Consider the following 19,139-nt stretch of genomic DNA (forward strand, 5'->3'; position numbering starts at 1 on the left):
TAATAAAAAAAACCTACTCCTAGCAGAGTAAGTCTCCAAGTTGCTAAGCAAAGAAACAGTGGAGGAAGTCTTCGACGACTCTCCAGGCTTTCTCAGCAATCTATTCCTGGTAGAGAAGCTGACGGGAGGTAGGAGACCTGTCATAGACCTCTCCCTCTTGAACCTCTCAATTTTGCAGACAAGATTCAAGAGGGAGACTCCATTCTCTGTTCTCCAGGCTATCAGGAAGAACAACTATCTTCTGACCATAGGCCGGAAAGATGCTTACTTTCAGGTCTCCATCCATCCTGCCCCGAGAAAGTACGTAAGGTCACCCTATCAAAACAAGCTGTTCCAGTTCAGGGTGCTTTGCTTTGGCCTGTCTACAGTAATCCCTCGCCATTTTGCGACCTCAGTGCATCACAGATTTTCAAAAATATTCATAAAAAATTTGAAAAATTGGTGCGAAAGTTACGCGGGCGCTAGAAGAAGGCAGGGAGAGTACAGTAGAACATCAGGTATCAACACGGAGATGGTGCGCAACTCAAAATCCACCTCTCTGATTCGCTGGCCATCTCGGCTCCAGAATCTCGCAAGCAGAATGGCCGAGACGCTTTACCCAGCATCTCTCCCTGCTGTGCGCGCCTCGAAGGGAGACCGCATTCATTGTTCTCTCTCGCTTCGCTTGTGTTGTCTAGTCTTGCCGTGTGGAACTTTTAGCTGTTTTCTTGTGCTTCCTCCTGCAGTTTCTCCAGCTCTATCGGAAGCTGTCGTTGACGATCCACCTCCTCTATCAACTGATGAGGAGGCATCACCTGAGTAGCAGTAAAGCTCTAATTAACCTGTGCAGTAAATAATCTTCATCTTCATCTCCATCATACTGCACAGGTGTTTCATCGTTATTTATCAAGATCATCGTCATTTATCAAGATCATCGTCATTTATCAAGATCATCGTCATTGTTAGAGGTGATTTACGTATCTTGTTATAAGTATAAAAGAGTTCTAAAAACATATCTACAGTATATACACACACACTATTTATATCTACATATGTATGTACATGTACACTTACACTATATTATATATACATTATTTATGTATAAATGTTAATGTACATACAGTATATGTAATGTATTAAATACAGTACTGTATTTATATTACAGTATTTACACAGTACCTTACTTTATTTCATGTACTGTACATAATTTACATTATCAATTTTTATTTACATGATTCTTTACTGTTCTAATGATAACATATGTATTTATAGGGTTAATATACACTTATTGTTATTATATATACATTTACATGTACACAAAACAATGTACGTACTCAAAAAATAGGGAGGGGACCTACTTTGCGGTTTTTCACCTATCGCAGTCTGTTCTGGTACCCTTTAACCGCGATATGTGACGGGTTACTGTAGAGCCCCCCACGTCTTTACCAAAGTCTTTGTCCTTGTCTTAGTTTGGGCTCATGTCATGGGCATCAGGCTCAGGAGATAACCTAGATGACACTTCTCTTGGCAGATTCTCGAGCTTTCCTACTGAAAGACAGACCTACTACTGGATCTCTGCAAGGAGTTAGGGATCCAGCTGAACCTCCATAAGTCCAGCCTCGTCCCCAACCAGTCCATCATGTATCTGGGCATAGACATAGACTTGGTGTAAGCCATTGCCTTCCCTGCTGCAGACAGATTGGCAAAGTTCAGGACTTTAGCAGCAGCCTACCTGGAAAGGGACCTCTTGCCTGACTTTATGTGGCAGAAGTGGTTAGGTCACCTCTCCTCGTAAGATAAAATCGTTTCCCTGTGGAGATCGTATCTGCGCCCTGTACATTGGGCTCTGAAGACCCAGTGGTCATAAGTCTCAGACCATCCTGCAGCCCAGCTGCAACTACCTCAAGAGGTAATATTGGACCTCCTGTGGTGGCTGAACAAGGAGAATCTGTTTGCAGGAACACCCCTTCAGGATCCTCCTCCACAGTTAATGCTTCCATGCTGTTCACAGATACCTCTCATCAGGGATAGTGTACTCATCTGGGAAATGAACAGATCTCAGGCCTATGGTCAGAAGAAGACAAGAGCTTCGACATAAACTTAGTGGAAATGAAAGCGGCACACCTAGCGTTACTCCACTTCCCGAAGACTCTGACAGGTCACTCCTTGGTATTGATGAGCGACAACTCTACGGTAGTGACCTACATATTTAATCAGGAGGTTTAGCCTCTCTCCTGCTATGCAACCTAGTAGAGATTCTCAAGTTTGAAAGACTGGAAACTAATGAAATAAGAAGAATAGCAGGTGTCGTAAAGATTACTGAGATGATAAGAGTGTCAAGACTGAGATGATGTGGACACGTGTTGGGGATGAATGGTTGGGAAGAACCTGTTATGGGGAGAGTATCAAGAGGGAGGCATAGAATTAGATGGCGAGATAAGGTGAAGGATGATATGGAGAGAAGAGGTTTGGTGGGATAGGATGCCTTTGAGCTAAGGCTTTGGAGAAGGCGCATCAGGCAATCTACCCTTTAATGTAGGGATAATGGTGGGGACGAAGAAGGAGTAGAGATTTTCACGTGGACACAATCCCAGGCAATCTCTCGGAGAGGTTTATCCAGAAGAAGAGATACGTCATTGCAGACCATCTGAGCTGTCAAGCGACGACAATTGGTTCAGAACTGTCTTTGCTTCCTCTATTGGCGAAGAGACTTGGGACTTTGTAGGGTTCCCCGTCTCTGGACAAGTTCGCCACCCACCTGAATCACAAACTCCCAGTGTATACAGTAGCTGTCCAGTCCCAGACCAAGCAGCCGTGATGGAAGACACATTTCAACACCCGTGGGATGGTCTAGACTTCTACGCCTTCCCATCATTCTATCTGTTTTGCCAGACACTGAACAGAATCAGAACATCCAAGGGAGTCAGATTAACGCTAGTGGTCCCAAGGTGGCCAGCAGCGGAGTGGTACTCAGGCCTGCTGGAACTTCTCATGAAAATACCAAGAGAACTTACAGAATGATCAAACCTGCTATGCCAACTTCGCATAAGAAAATTCTACAGCATAGTACATTACATATCCCTTCACGGCTGAAGACTATCCAGCGTCTCCTCCGAAAGAAAGGGTTTTCAATACCAACTGTGAAGCAGCTTTTTGGATACCTCCGAAAGTCTTCCGCAGCAGTTTACCAGGCAAAGTGAGTGGTGTCGTAGGGGAAATATTGCTCCACTAAAGGCCACTATTCGCCTGATTGCAGACTTTTTAGTGTTCCTAGGGAACAAGAAACCCCTTTCAGTCACTGCGGTAAAGGCCACCGCTCGGACTTTAGCCAAATATTCAAACTCAAAAGACTGAAACTCTCAGATTCTTAGGAACTTTCAGCCTTGATGATGAGTTTCGAGCAGTCTTGTCCTCCTCAAGAAGTCAAACCCCCTCCTGGGATGTGATTAAGATCTTACGGGAATTAGAGAAATCCCCGTACAAACCTCTGCATAAAGCCTTACACAGAGACCTTTCGTTGGAGTCAGTCTTCCTACTTGCCTTATCGTCAGCCAAGAGGGTGGAGAGATTTATCATTATCTTTTGTTCCTAAATTTGTGGCCAAAACCCAAAATCTGGTTGATATTGATATCAAATTTGACTTTTCACAATCTTGTTTCTCAAAGAGGTTACTGGTGACCTGCATAACACATTACTATATCCTGTAAAAGTAGTATGTAAATATTGAAAAAGGATGTAGTACCTTAGGCACAGAATCTCTATTCTGTTTGTTAGCACTGGCTGCTCCAAAAAGAAAGTTTCCAGAAACACCATTTATTTTTGGTTGAGGGAAATTATCATAAGAGCCTGTAAGTCCTCATGGAAAGCATCTCTAAGGGTCCCCTCTTGAGCACATGATATATGGGGACTTTCTGCAACCTTAGTGTTCTGCAAAAACTACTTGGTTTTTGAAGTCCTAAAAGCAGGAGTCTGGATGAGACAAACCATTTTAGATAACCACTACTTTAAAGATTGCACACACAGGTCCTTAGACACCTTTTCCATAGGATCCACTGTTGCTGCGCAATAAATAGTCTAATGTAAGCCCCCACGGGACAAGTAACTGCTTCTATCCCAGACATCAGTTATTCTCTGCATTATAGGGGTGTTTTTTAGTACAAAGCGAATGGCAATTTTGGTCGAACCTGAAGCCCTCAATTAAAATCTCCCTAATGCAGGTAATAATGTCTTGTGTTTGTTTGGCTGATGTATTGATGATATATTCAGTATTCTAATATTGCAAGCCACTTGATGTTCTTATCATTTCACCCTGGTAAATCTCTCTGGAATAGAACAGGAGGCCCTGCCTCGTACAAGGCAGGGCTGTGACTTTAGTTATTGTATCGTGGGGATAAAGGGCAGACACGGAGACTTCCTCACACCTAAGGAAGACTCCCCATTATATGACTCAGAAGTTTGTATGCGCATAGAAGTAAACTACAAATTTTGTATAATTTTTATTTTTCCTAGCTATACAAACTTGAGTTTTTTTACCAAAGGTCCCACCTCAACCACCCCGCAATTCTTTGACTAGAATAGTGTTGTGAGTAAGCGCTTTAGACCAGCGCAAGGTGTCGTGCGCAGCAGTTGCTCAGCAATGCATTATGACGTAATCTACCGATCTCTTTCTTTAGATTGTCCAGCCATAGAAAACAAAACCTGAAGTAACCCCAGTAAAGGACTCGGGTATGTATAGCTAGGAAAAATACAAATTACATACATATACCAAGGCACTTCCCCCAATTTTCTTTTGTTAAAATCACTTATTTTTAAAATTGGTTGGCTATTGAATGCAAGACGATTGTATGTGTTGGCATTTGTATTTTCCTGATGATCTTGTTATAGAGTGTACCTTTTTCTCTTTCTCCCGCTTACATACTCATATACCAGAAAGTGAATAAAAACAAATGCCACAGAGTACTAATAGGAGGAAAAACAAGTAGGTTCCTCACTCATAGTTCTGTATTTATTTTTGGGATCATTGATTTATTATAAGAAATTTTGTACCTATAGATATAGTAATTATAGTTTAACTTTGATGGCACTTTATATCTGTGAAAGCTGTTTGATATGAATAATTTAATCATTTACATAAAATGTTATAATGCAAGATTTTTACATCCAAACTCTTTCTAAATAGTTATTTGATTTGAATATTTTGCCATCATTATCATCTTATTTAAATGTTGCATTTTAACTCCGAAGATCGTAATATTTTCCATTCATGTTTTCTTATTAAAGGAATGGGTATTATGTATCTATTTTATCTCAAATAGTTAAATAAAGCCAGTGAGTTACAGCTTAGACTTTCCTAATAGAAATTAAAACCAAGTAAAATAAAGCTGAAAAAGTTGGATGTCTTTTCCTTTGAGACCAACATGACCAGAAGAAAAATAAAAAGCAGAAAATAATAAAGCTGTTGAGAGAAGGGTTGCTGTAAAGAACTTTTAGGCTTAAGACAAGTAAGAAAATTACTGTATGCCATTATAATGTTGTTGTTGCTAGCAGCACGGTCTATTCATATCCATTAAAATTAAGTTTGATGTGATATAAATAGAAGAATTTATGTAACAAAAGATATGAAATGGTATTGAAGGAATATCTAAGACTGCAACATATTTGTTAGCATCATAAAATTTGCTTGCTTTCTTATAAAATTTATTTGTTCCTGCACAAATACAAACCCTTCGCTATTTATAGGGGTATTACTTTCGGTGAAGCTAAAAGATAAGCCATCATAATTTTAGCGGGGGTTAACTACTACCCCACCTACTAGTTAGGGGGGGGTGGGTGCCGGGTAGCCCAGCTACTCGGCTTACTAACACACCTGGGCTGAGCAACCACTTTGCTTTCTGGCTCGATAGAGAACGGACACACTGTCGCTCTCCACCGCTTTTTGACTTGCGTTGATATTAACCTTTTCTCTGTTCTTTGCATATTGTGTGTGCATTTGGAGTCCCATACATACGTGTCCTGGTTCCGAAAGCCGCTCCTGGGGTACCTTCATGTCCTCCTTAGAGACGTACACCCACCTGCTGTGTCTGAGTTGCCGGGGCAACCGGTGTTCCAGGGACGACACTTGTACTGAGGGTAGGGAGTAGTCTGCCTCCCAGTGCGAGAGGTTTGGACGATGGAAGAAGAAGGCCAAGCATGATTCTTCTCCTACTGGGTCTTCCTGGAAGTCGAAGAAACCACTGTCTTCTTCCTCTAACCCCCTATATCTTCCCGAAGCTCCTCCACCCCTACCCCTAGGGAACACCTGCTCAATCTGACATTATGTCTTTGTGGCCATCACTTGTCGTTGATGGTCCACTTTCGAAGGATGTTCTCTTACTTCTTCAATTGGGAGCTGAGTGGAGTCAGTCTTCTCCTTCCTCCATGGAGGTTGATCCTCCTTCTGTGGGCGCAGGAGCTGCAGCCCATCAATCTGACTTTTGGTCCCCTGAGATCGACGCAGAGAACTTTATTGATCCACCATGGGTGGTGGCAGAACAGAGTCCAAGGCAGGGTTCCCCTTTGGGAGAACATGTTTCTCATTCCCAAGAGAAAACCAGCAGAAACGATACGCTTGAGCTTTTCCTTAAGGGCTGAGGTAGAGAGTCGCCTCAAGCGTTGTTCTCCCCCAGGTGAACCAACCTCCCCTGAGATCTAGAGCTAGAGCAGACTCCCCCTCAGGCATTCTCTGGGGCATGTTTCCCTTCGGGGTCCATCGGCTGGAGGAGTTGGTGACCCCTTTCTATGCGGGGCGTGCTCCTCCTCGTACAGTCAGGAGAGGCCTCTTTCAACCTCCGGGTTCCAGTCACCATGTCCCTTCGGGGTCTCGTGACAGTCTTGTTGCCCGTTACGGGTCATGCGGCATGGAACCTTCTGGTTTCAGTTGCTTTGAGCTGGCGAGTTATCGCAACATTGGTTACGCTGAACCTTTTGGGCTCTCGTACCAACCATTACGCAGAGACTTCGGTTTCTCGTGACAAGGAGATTTCGGTTTCCCACCGTGTTGATCCTTCGGGATCTCGCAACAAGGGTTACGCTGAGCCTTCGGGCTCTCATGCCCGTAATCACGCTGAGCCTTTGGGCTCATGGCAGGGAGTCCTTGGTTTCCCTTCTCGTAGAACCTTTGGGTTCTCGTGACTTTGGTTACACTGAGCCCTCAGGCTCTCTTGACCACCATTATGCTGAATCTGCTGTCTCACATAAGAGATTCTTCGGACTCTCGTTGCATGAACCCTATGGTCTCATGTGAATGCGATTCTTGAGGGAGTCAATCTCCCTTTAGGTTTCAATGACGTAATTCCTTTGGGTTCTCATCATGTTTCTTGTCTCATGGACCCTGTGATCTCACGTGATACGATTTCTGAGGGATTCCATCCCCCATCAGTTTTCCATGACGTAGTTCCTTCAGGTTCTTGTCATGCTCCTCGTTGCATGAACCCTGTGGTCTCACGCAACATGATTTCTGAGGGATCCCCTCTCCCATGAGGTTTCAATGACGTGGCTCCTTCGGGTTCTCATCATGTTTCTCGTCGCATGACCCTTGTAGTCATACGCGATGCAATTCCTGAGAGATTCCACCTCCCATCAGGTGTCTGTGAAGTAGTTCCTTCGGGTTTTCGTCAGCACGATCCCCTAGGGTCACGCAACCTGAAATCACATTCCTTGGTAGCTTCTCTCCCTGGTTTTCGTTCCCTTGCTCGTACTTGGTCTCTTGCTGCGTCGTACGGCAGACCAGTATCGTGCGACATGGTAGCGTTGCGTGACATGGCAGCGTCTCGTGATAGAGCTGGGTCTCACAATTATTCATCTTTGCGAGACTTGTCTCGCCCCGCTTCGGTGTTCTCCCCGTCCTCAGATTAAATATCTTCACCCTTTTTAGCTACAGAAGGTTTCCCTGCCCAGGGCAAACCACCTTCCAGGAGAAGCTCCCACCATTCTCTTCAGTCTCGTGGACCTCCATCTGCCATGAGACAATTGTCGCCCAAACGACTAAGATCAGATCCTCCCCCGAAGGAAGGCCTGTGCCGATCTTACCTCCAGGCAAGAGGGGTAAGATTCCAGCACAGGTTTTGAAGCCAAGGGATCCATACCATTCAAGGACCTCCCTCCCAGCACATTGGGAGCCAGCAACCCTCCCATGGCGGCGAGCATTATTTAACGTATTGCGGCAAGCTATGATGGGGGTCATTCCCTGTTCCAAGTCCTTGGATGTTATTCCCTGGATTCCGCTGTTGCCTCCTTTCGTCCCAGGCTCCTCTCCTCCTGCTGACCCTACAGGGAGTATAGTGGACTTCGCCCTGCCGAAGTCTCCACGCAAGGAGAAACCCATCTCTCCGCGTAAGAGGCCCTGGGAAGAGAATGTTCCAGAACCATTGGGAAGTCCCCTGCAGTTCAAGTTACCAAAGGGTAAACCCAAAGGGAGGAGGAAGACGACATAACTATCTCCTCCTAAGGAAGACTGGACAATCTTTTATACGGACTTGTTCTGCCTTACCCCTGTTTAAGTAGTGCCAAAGGAAGCATGCCTTTCAACACATTGCAACGTGGCTCCTCCTGGGGAGTCCCATCTCTCCCGCAGGACAGCAGAGACAGTCAGGCCTATGCTGGTGGAGGAACTTCTGCCCCAGCACAGAGAGCCGAAGGATTTGTATACTATCCCCAAATCCTCGGCCAGACCTCTCTTACCTCGACCTGAGAGGAAAAGGGAGTCGAGCACGTCTACGGGGATTGCCTCTCCACAGCTTATCCTTATGACAATCTTGACCCACGCCCGTCTGTTATGTATGAGAGCTCGGAATTGGATGAGTAAAACGACTATGAGGACAAAGGTTTACTAGATATCGCTTGCCCTAAGATGACTGAGAATGAACGAAAGGAGTCTGAACACTCCTTCTGGTAGGTGATGCCCTGCATTCGTACCACCAACAGGATGCCAGATCCATCGGCAGCCCCTCTTGAAGGTAAGGGCTCGGTCCTCAACCAGTTCTATAGTACCCAGAGACCCCTGAGGACTAGTGTAGCTCTCGCCTGGTCAAAGGGATTGAGGAGTGCCAAGCAGAAGGCGGTGTCTCATGCTACCGGTTCGTCTTCCTTCATTCTAACAACTCCAGACTCATCCCGCCGCCTTTTGTGCTGCAGAGGAGCTATTATGAGATCTATAGTGAGCCTCTCCCAACACTGCCTCTTGACCACTCTATAAAGGCACTCTCAAAGGGGACCCCCTTTGAGAAGTTAACAGGCTTGCCAGTCTCATTTTTTGTTAGGGTCTGTGGGACAACTGGTCCTGTCTTAGGACTGGTCTTGGGAGTCCATTAGGAAGTCTATGGAGACTTTCCTATTATCTGGCACTCGGGTAATTGAGTTCATTTCTCATCATGTGGTGAGCATTTGGACCAACACCATTTTGAAGAGGAGGGACGCTGTCATAGGGAAGTTCTACAGGCAGCTCCCTCAGGCTGATGTGGTGAGGCCTAGAAACTCTCCTCTCAAGGCGAGCTCGCTGTTCAACCCTGAGGACGTTGAGCGGGTGACTGAGAAATGGAGAAATACCAATCATGACTCTCTCATCCATAAGGCCTTAACATCAAGGCCTTACCCTGCTCAGCCACAGCAGAGACCAGCAACTAAACCGCCAACGAAGAGGGCTAGAGACCCAAACCAGCATGGACCCAAGGTATTTAAGCAGACTTTTCAAAGCAAAATGTCCTTCCGTGGAGGTAGGGGGAAGAGGGACTCAGGCTGTAGCCAGCTCCACCAGGATGGGCAGTCATCCCATACGACCACCTTTGGGAGGATGCCTGCAGAGCTGCTGGCAGAGGGGCCTTCATCACGGGGCTGAACCCTAGACAATCGAGGTGATTCGCTCAGGGTATCATGTCCCGTTCATTCTATTTCTTCCTCCACTGACTCGAGTGCCACTTCCATCAAACTCCTATGTGAAGGGAGCCGCATAGGAGTTAGCCCTTCGGGCAGAATTTCAGACCATGTTGGAGAAGGGCGCTCTCCAAGATGTCCTCAACAGATCCCCTGGCTTTTACAGTTTACTCTTTCTTGCGAGAAAGGTGTCTGGAGGCTGGAGACCAGTCATTGATCTCTCAGCCCTAAACATGTTTGTCGAACAAACACCGTTCAGGATGGAGACAGCCGACGCGATTAGACAAGCAGTAAGACTGCAGGATTTCATGTTCACTCTAGACGTAAAGGACGCATACTTCAAGATCCCAATCCATCCGTCTTTCAAGAAGTATCTGAGAGTCATGCTAGACCAGAAGCATTACCAGTTCAAGGTGCTGTGTTCCGGTTCATTCACAGCACCTCAGGTATTCATAAGAGTATTCTCTCTCATGTCTTCATGGGCCCACAGAATCGGCACCGATCTCCTAAGATACCTAGATGACTGTCTGATTCTGGCAGACTCGGAGGCTACCCTTTTTTGCCACCGAGACAAGCTTCTAAGGTTTTGCCAGGATCTGGGGATCATGGTAAACCTCAAGAAATCTCATCTGTCTCCCTCTCAGAAACTGGTATACCTGGGGCATGCAGTTAGGCACCTTAAGGCACAAAGCATTCCCATCGGACAGAAGGATTCAGAGGCTGAGGAAGGTAGCACAGTCCTTCCTCAAACTAGAAAAGATCCCAGCACAGAGCTGGCTGCGCCTGCTCGGTCACCTCTCATCCCTCTAGTGGCGTCTAAAATCCCAGTGAAATCAGTCCACCGACTCCAGGGACTGTCTAGTCCGCATAGGACAAGAGGAACGGACAGACCTCAGTATCCCTAAACCTCTGCAAAGGGGCTGATCTTCTTGTTCCTCTCCCAGAATTGATGCTCTTTTTAGATACACCGAAAGAAGGGTGGGGGCCCACATGCTGCACTACAACATCTCCGGCCAATGGTCCAAATCTGAAAGGTATCAGCACATAAATCTCTTTGAGATGAGGGTAGCCTTCCTTGCCCTGCTGCAGTTACACCAGTTCCTGACGGAGCACTCTGTGGTATTGATGAACGACAATTCCACGGTAGTTGCTTACCTAAACAAGCAAGGCGGTACCTTTTCACAGTCGCTGTGCCATCTAGCTGTAGCGATACTCAGATGGACAGGACACAACTCGGTGATCCTATTGGCTCGCTAGATTCCAGGCAAGCGGAATGTGCTAGTAGACAATCTGAGCAGAGCGACTCAGATAGTGGGCTCCAAATGGTCTTTGAATCAACTATTAGCCAACAAAGTCCTGAACTTCAGGCTCCCATTGTACTGCTCCCCAATCCCGGGTCCTCAGGCTCTTTAGATGCATTCTAACATCAATAGGTGAACTTGGACTTATACTTGTTCCCCCCGTTTTGTCTGACGAGAAGTCCTCAACCAGGTCGCAGTAAGCGAGAACTTTCGGATGACTCTCATAGCTCCACTATGGCATCATGCAAAATGGTTTTCGGACCTTCTGCAATTCCACACGGAAATTCCGAGAGAACTCCCTCCACGACACGATCTACCACAAATCCGTAGCTTCGCTTCAACTTCACGCCTGGAGATTGTCCAGCACTGTCGTACACAGAGATGCTTTTTGCAACAAGGGTTTGTTAGCATGGGGAAAGTCAAGAGGAGGGTCACAAGGAATACCATTTCATCCTGGATTGGGAAAGCAATTGATTTTGCCTTTAAACTAAATCCTCCTCCTACCAAACGACCCAGAGCTCATGACATCAGGGTCATTGCAACGTCCCTGTTGTTAAAAAAGAACTACTCTGTGGCGCAGGTATTACAAGCGGACATGTGGAAGCGTCAGACGACTTTCACCGCCCAGTAAATGCAAGACGTAACCCACAGAAACATGGATACAGTTTCCACTGGTCCTGTGGTGGCTGCAGAAAAGTGGTCGAAACACCTCAAGCTCCCTGCTGGACAAGTAGGAGAGGGTTGAGGGCTGACGTTACCCAGGTTAGTCTGGGGTGAATGAGTAAGAAGAGCTGACTCCTTTCCTTCACCTTCTCCCCACCCCCCTGGGGAAAACAGCACCACGGTCGTCAGCACAGCTGACCTCACCTCTCAGCAGGTAAAACTCATTTCCCTTGTGCATCCTCAGTACAGTATAGGAATAATACTTTGATGCTTCCCCAATACCTCTTTGAGGGAGGGTTTTGGGTAAGTCTAAAAGAACTCCTGTACCCATGTATCGAGGTCCTACGTTAAAGACGAACCACATTGCTAGTTCATACACACACACGCTTCTGCAGAATGCTAATATTACATACACTAATTTCAGCACTTCATTTCAGCGAGGGTAGGGTTCCTACTACAATTGATCATACATCAAGGTAGAGAGAACCCATGGTCATGACCAAGGCCAATTGCTGAGGACTTCCTCCCTCCTAAGAGTAAGTCCCCTTATAAATAGCGAAGGGTTTGTATTTGCGCAGGAAAAAATGACAAATTTTTAAGTAATTTACATTTTTCCTAGCATACAAGCCTGGAGCTATTTATACAAATTGGCCCTCCACCCTCTCCAAGAAGTCCTGCCAGAAAGCAAAAGTGATTGCTTAGACCCGGTGTGTGAGTGAGTAGGGTAGCTGGACTACTAGCAGTTGGGGTAGTTATCCCTCACTAGAATTATCATGGCTCGTCTTTCAGCTTCGCCGAAAGTAATTCCCCTATAAATAGCTCCAGGTTTGTATGCTAGGAAAAATACAAATTATTTACAAATTTGCCATTTGTTAAAGATAAATCTATGAATCAGTGAATTGGTTTTAATTCTATAATATAATTTTGAAAATGCCTTTTTCAAAACTGGTGAGTCTTAAGAAAGTGTTGCACACTAATGGTTTTTGATCCGAACCTTTGATTTTTTACCTTTTTTTTACAATAATAGATTTATTATTCTATCTTGGTCTTATTCTAGGGACAACACGAAAACATAGTCACGGTTCGTGAGATAGTCGTAGGAAGCAACATGGACAAAATTTATATAGTAATGGATTATGTCGAACACGATCTTAAAAGTCTCATGGAGACAATGAAACAAAAGAAACAAGTATTCAGTGATGGAGAAGTGAAAACCCTGATGATACAACTTTTGCGAGCTGTTCACCACCTTCATGACAACTGGATTTTGCATAGAGATTTGAAGACTTCTAATTTGCTACTTTCACATCGTGGAATTTTAAAGGTAAAGAAAAATATACATGTATTAGTTTTTTTTGGTAGCAAACCAAAGGGATACATGGTAACCAATTATATTTATTCTGATAGTGTATTGGACTAATAATTTATGCTTGATAGAGTTCCTGACAAGATCCATGACTGCTCAGCTGTCATTATTATAATAATGAAATTAGCTCAAAGATTATGATTATATATTTTTAAATATTTAACTTAGCCGGTGAATATATAGCTGCAACTCTGTTGCTCGACAGACAAACTCTACGGAAAAAACTCGCCAGCGATCGCTACACAGGTTGCGGGTGTGCCCAACAGCGCCATCTTTCGACCAGATACCCAGCTCTTATGTAAACAAAGACTCAATTTTCTCTCTGTCGACGTGTCGACAAGACGTACTTTACTCGCTGTTGAAACCTGGAGTTTTTCCCATCATCTTTGGTGAAGTACTATATTCTGGTTTGAGCTTTCGCAGTGCAGGTGTTTTATCTTCATCTTAAATCTTGAACTCGTTTTGGATAGATTTAATTTTGGTGACAAAGAGAGTATGGACTTTCTTTCACTTTTAAATGGCCGACCCTTCCCTTAGACGGAAGTGTGTTTAGGCTTTTAGCAATTATCTTATCACGTTATAAATTAATTATAGATTTTCCTCTTCGATTAACTTTCCATTTATAATAAACATAAAAAATAAATTTTTAATGTTTTGTTTATATGCGACCTTTCCTGAGAGTAGGCGGTCCTAACTTGGAAACCGAAGTTAATCAACGTTGAGCCCTTTATATCGTAAATAGCTTTTAAAGAGCTAAGGATTTAAAACTTTTTAAATGAAATATTTTATGAAAGAATTTCTTTGAATAGTCTTCGTACCTTTTTCAAAGATGAACTAACGTTTAGTTTATTTATGCTACGCAGTTGTTGACGTTCAGGACGTTCAACATGCGCTCTATCGTTACGATAGAGAGAGAGTGTATCACGGTTTCACTTTGCAGAAAGAGTAAATCGATTCTGACGTTTTGTTCATTCTTTCTAAGCTTAAATGTTTTAAATTCTATTTTAAAGGAACTTTTTAATTGAAAAACCTTTCAGTTTTTTCCTTTGGTCAAATAACATGTTTTTTTTGACGAAATGTAATTGGGCTCTTCTCTTAGGTGCGAAATCAAGAGAGAAAGAGAGAGAGAGATAGAGACGGAGGGAGAGAGAGGAGAGAAAACATTCCGTTCAAGCGGGTAACGTTGTTCTCGAGTTGCTCTCGTCCCTAGTCTCGGTACGGGGAGAAAGGATAAAACGTTTTTAGTTTTTATTCTCGTCCCCAGGCTATGTGCGGTTAGAGATTGAAAACGTAGTTTTGAAGGAACTAGTGTTTAGTCTCTTCCCCAGCCACTGAAATTTTTATCTTAAAATGTTTTCTGTTTTTTGCTGGTATTAATGAGCTTGCATTATACGACTTATTTAGCAATTACTACCTTTTAATGATGGGTAGAATTGCGTGTTTCAGGTAGAAATCAGTAAAAGTTCGATTTCAGTGAAATAAGTGCAAAACAGAAAATCGAAGTGATAAAGTGATATTGCGCAAAGTGTTACAGTGTTGCGTCCGAGGGTTCGTCTGTTCGTGCCTGTCGTTCACCTAGTCCGGGACCTCTTGCAAGCTCCCAAACAGGGGAGAAGTAATGTCGAACGACTTATGGGTTCGAGAGGCCTTGATCAACGAACAGACGTTTCCCTCTATGGTATCGGGTGTATCTTACCAAGATCTCCCCTACCATAAGACGAGAGAGACGTTTTTTCTCCTCGTCATCCGAAGGCTTTTCGCATAAGAAACCTGTCACAAGGTTTCGAAGCCCTTAAGCGAAAGTCAGTCCTTTCAGGACAGGTCCAGCGTCCTGGTTACAGCCATTAGGACAGCTCTGACCCTATGCAGTCATCGGATAACTGCTCGCCGCCTAACAAAAGCGTAACACAGACTCCGAGAGTCTTTTTTGTTGGCAAAGTGTTGCGGTCACAGACGTTACCCTCGTCTCTTACCACAACCATTTCCGTTGATCCTTAATGGGTTGTATGGCAAGACATGCAGTATATGCTTGCCTCCCTTATGGAAGACTATTCTGCCGATTAGTCCGTTGAGTCTAGCCGTTTATCTCATCGATATCCTGGCTTTCAGCCAACCTAACGTTCCTTTGTGCTTCCTGTTGACGTTGGCGTAGCTAAGTCACGTCAGTCAGGTTGTTTAGAACCACACTCGATGCGGTCTCGTGTGGATTTTCAGCCACATTTGGACGTTAGGCCACTTGCTGATGCTCCTGTTGACGTTCAAGACGTTCGCTAACAATCGGAGTTGACTTGTTTTGACGCTGTGCGTCAACCTCCGCATTCTAGAGTTGTTTTGACTGCTCAGTCTAGGCAGTCAAAGCAGTCTCGAGTGGACGCTGTGCGTCCTCACGCACCTGTTGTGGTTGACAGTTCAGTTGTTGACAGTTCACAGACTGTCAAGCAGTTACATGACGTTGCGTCCTGGTCCGCTACTAATGCACCAGTGAGTGTGGACTCTGCTTGTAAAGCATTGCCACCACGGTAGGTCTCTCCCTTGCTTGAGACTCAGCTTTTATCGGACAAGGTTCCTGTGGATGAGGAAGTTGCTGTTCCCCCTCCTACTGATATTCCCTTGAGGACTCTGTCAGATGGAGAGGAGCCTAAAGCTGCTTAGCCCTCTATTGACTTTAATTAAATCATGATGATTTTTTTTTAAGGATCTTTGTCCGGATCTTTTTGTAACTGCTGCTCCTCGTTCGCCTAAACGTCAGAGCTTACACTAGGCCTAGCTACTTCGAAGCCGTTGTTTTTAAGCTAGTGCTCTCTCGCTCTCCTAGAGAGCTTTACGTTGGCTAGGCGACTGGTTTATCACCAGGAGGAGTTTGGGGGATACAGCCTTTGCTTTCCCTTCTTTTAAACTGGCTTATAGAGCGAGAGTCTGATACGACACGAGAGAAGTTCTCGGCTTGGGAGTTCATGCCTCTACCCAGATAGACTTCTCAAATCTCGTAGACTCTCCCTGGCACCTGGCCAGGAGACGCTCCAAGTTTTTTACAGGTCAACTTCACAGCTGTTTTCGAGCCTTTGAAGTTTTGCTGTACAATTATGTCATGCATAAACAAGGCTTTCAGGGATGGAAAGCGGTACCGCCTCAGTCGCTAACCCCGTCTGTTGCCGCACCTGCTCCCGTAGACCCTAAATGGGCTTTGCTGCAAGACATGCAGTCCAAGCTTGCGTCCTTGATACAGGACTTTAATGCGGAGAAGGTTGCTGCCGAACCTTCTGGCCAACAACCTTCCAACCGGTCGGTTGTGCGTCCTGTTGACGCTGAGGTAACCTTCTCGCGTCTGCCAGTTGAGGTGGTTCCTCCACCGATGCGACCCAGTGTGGGTTGCCAGCCGCACGTTGACGTTAAGCGACGCCCGGAGGTGGTTGTTGACGTTCAGGACGTTCAACAACCAGCAGAGGTGACTTGTTTTGACGCAGTGCGTCAACCTCAGCAACCCGGTATGGTGTTGACTGCACAACCCAGACGGTCTAGACAGTCTCGGGTGGACGCTGTGCTTCCTCGCGCACCCATGGTTGTTGACAGTTCACAGACTGTGCAGCAGTTCCATGATGTTGCGTCCGGCTCCGTCAAGCATGCACCAGTGCGACCGGACTCAGCGAGCCAGACGTTGCTGAACAACAAGACGATCAGCCCCCAGTATAGATCAAGCCCTGCTATCCATCCAGAAGATGCTGAAGAAGGAACGCTGCTCAGTCAGGCTGTGGATGAGTCTGGTAGGGACGCTGTCATCCGTGGAACAATTTGTGTCACTAGGAAGACTACACCTCCGTCCTCTTCAATACCATCTAGCTTTTCACTGGAAAAAGGACAAGACGCTAGAAGCGGTCTCGATCCCGATTTCCGAAAAGATAAAGTCTTGTCTGACTTGGTGGAAGGACAATATCAACCTAAGAGAGGGTCTTCCCCTGGCTGTTCAGACTCCCAACCACGTTCTCTTCTCGGACGCATCGGACGTGGGCTGGGGCGCGACACTAGACGGTCGGGAATGCTCAGGACTGTGGAACTCAAGTCAGAGGAGCATGCATATCAACTGCAAGGAGCTGTTGGCAGTACATCTGGCCTTGAAAAGCTTCAAGTCTCTCCTTCGAGGCAAAGTGGTGGAAGTAAACTCGGACAACACCACGGCCTTGGCGTACATCTCCAAACAAGGAGGTACCCACTCACTGACGTTGTACGAGATCGCAAGGGACCTGCTCATCTGGTCAAAAGGTCAAGACATCTCCCTAGTAACGAGGTTCATCCAAGGCGACTTGAACGTCATAGCAGATTGTCTCAGTCGGAAAGGGCAAGTAATTCCAACCGAATGGACCCTCCACAAGGATGTGTGCAAGAGACTTTGGGCCACTTGGGGTAAACCATCCATAGATCTCTTTGCAACCTCGCTGACCAAGAGGCTTCCAATCTATTGCTCTCCAGTCCCGGACCCAGCAGCAATACATATAGATGCTTTCCTCCTAGATTGGTCACATCTGGATCTCTACGCATTCCCACCGTTCAAGATTGTCAACAAGGTACTGCAGAAGTTCGCCTCTCACGAAGGGACAAGGTTGACGTTAGTTGCTTCCCTCTGGCCCGCGAGAGAATGGTTCACCGAGATACTTCGATGGTTAGTAGACGTTCCCAGAAGTCTTCCTCTAAGGGTAGACCTTCTACGTCAGCCACACGTAAAGAAGGTACTCCAAAGCCTCCACGCTCTTCGTCTGACTGCCTTCAGACTATCGAAAGACTCTCGAGAGCTAGAGGCTTTTCGAAGGAGGCAGCCAGTGCGATTGCTAGAGCAAGGAGAGCGTCTTCCATTAGAGTCTACCAATCGAAGTGGGAAGTCTTCCGAGACTGGTGCAAGTCAGTTTCTGTATCCTCGACCAGTACCTCTGTAGCTCAAATAGCTGTTTTTCTCTTATACCTGAGAAAAGGACGATCCCTTTCAGCTCCCACTATCAAGGGCTACAGAAGCATGTTGGCATCGGTCTTCCGGCATAGAGGCTTAGATCTTTCCAAACATAAAGATCTGCAAGACCTCCTTAAGTCTTTTGAGACCACCAAGGAGCGTCGTTTGGCTACCCCTGGATGGAATTTAGACGTGGTACTAAGATTCCTCATGTCAGACAGGTTGGAGCCGTTACAATCAGCCTCCCTGAAAGATCTCACTCTTAAGACTCTTTTCCTGGTATGCTTAGCCTCGGCTAAAAGAGTCAGTGAGATTCATGCCTTCAGCAAGAACATCGGATTTTCGTCGGAAAAAGCCACTTGTTCGCTGCAACTTGGTTTTCTAGCCAAAAATGAGCTGCCTTCTCGGCCTTGGCCTAAATCTTTCGATATTCCCAGCTTATCGGAGATCGTAGGCAATGAACTAGAAAGAGTCTTATGCCCTGTTAGAGCTCTTAAGTTCTATTTAAAGCGTACTAAACCTTTACGAGGCCAATCTGAAGCTTTATGGTGTTCAGTTAAGAAACCATCCTTGCCTATGTCAAAGAATGCTTGGTCAGACTTTATCAGATTGTTAATACGAGAAGCTCATTCACATCTGAGTGAGGAAGACCGAACTTTGCTTAAGGTGAAGACGCACGAAGTTAGAGCTGTAACAACTTCCGTGGCCTTTAAGCAAAATATATCTCTGCAAAGTATAATGGACGCAACCTATTGGAGAAGCAAGTCAGTGTTCGCGTCATTTTACTTGAAAGATGTCCAGTCTCTTTACGAGAACTGCTACACACTGGGACCATTCGTAGCAGCGAGTGCAGTAGTGGGTGAGGGCTCAACCACTACAATTCCCTAATTCCATATCCTTTTAATCTGTCTCTTGAAATGTTGTTTTTTATGGGTTGTCCGGAAGGCTAAGAAGCCTTTCGCATCCTGGTTGATTTGGCGGGTGGTCA

At 45.5% G+C, this 19,139-nt stretch overlaps 1 protein-coding gene across 4 annotated transcripts in view; it reads left to right on the plus strand.

The window, feature by feature from the left end:
* Positions 1-19,139, plus strand: part of Pitslre (cyclin dependent kinase 11B pitslre) — a 769,596-nt gene that overhangs the window by 607,324 nt on the left and 143,133 nt on the right. For all 4 annotated transcript variants that reach the window (XM_068357118.1, XM_068357131.1, XM_068357124.1 and 1 more), the window contains one exon: positions 12,907-13,173. In XM_068357118.1, the coding sequence (XP_068213219.1) occupies positions 12,907-13,173 (267 nt within the window). The remainder of the gene's footprint in view (positions 1-12,906; positions 13,174-19,139) is intronic.

The sequence above is a fragment of the Palaemon carinicauda genome, chromosome 2, assembly GCF_036898095.1.
Source record: "Palaemon carinicauda isolate YSFRI2023 chromosome 2, ASM3689809v2, whole genome shotgun sequence".
Classification (NCBI taxonomy): domain Eukaryota; kingdom Metazoa; phylum Arthropoda; class Malacostraca; order Decapoda; family Palaemonidae; genus Palaemon; species Palaemon carinicauda.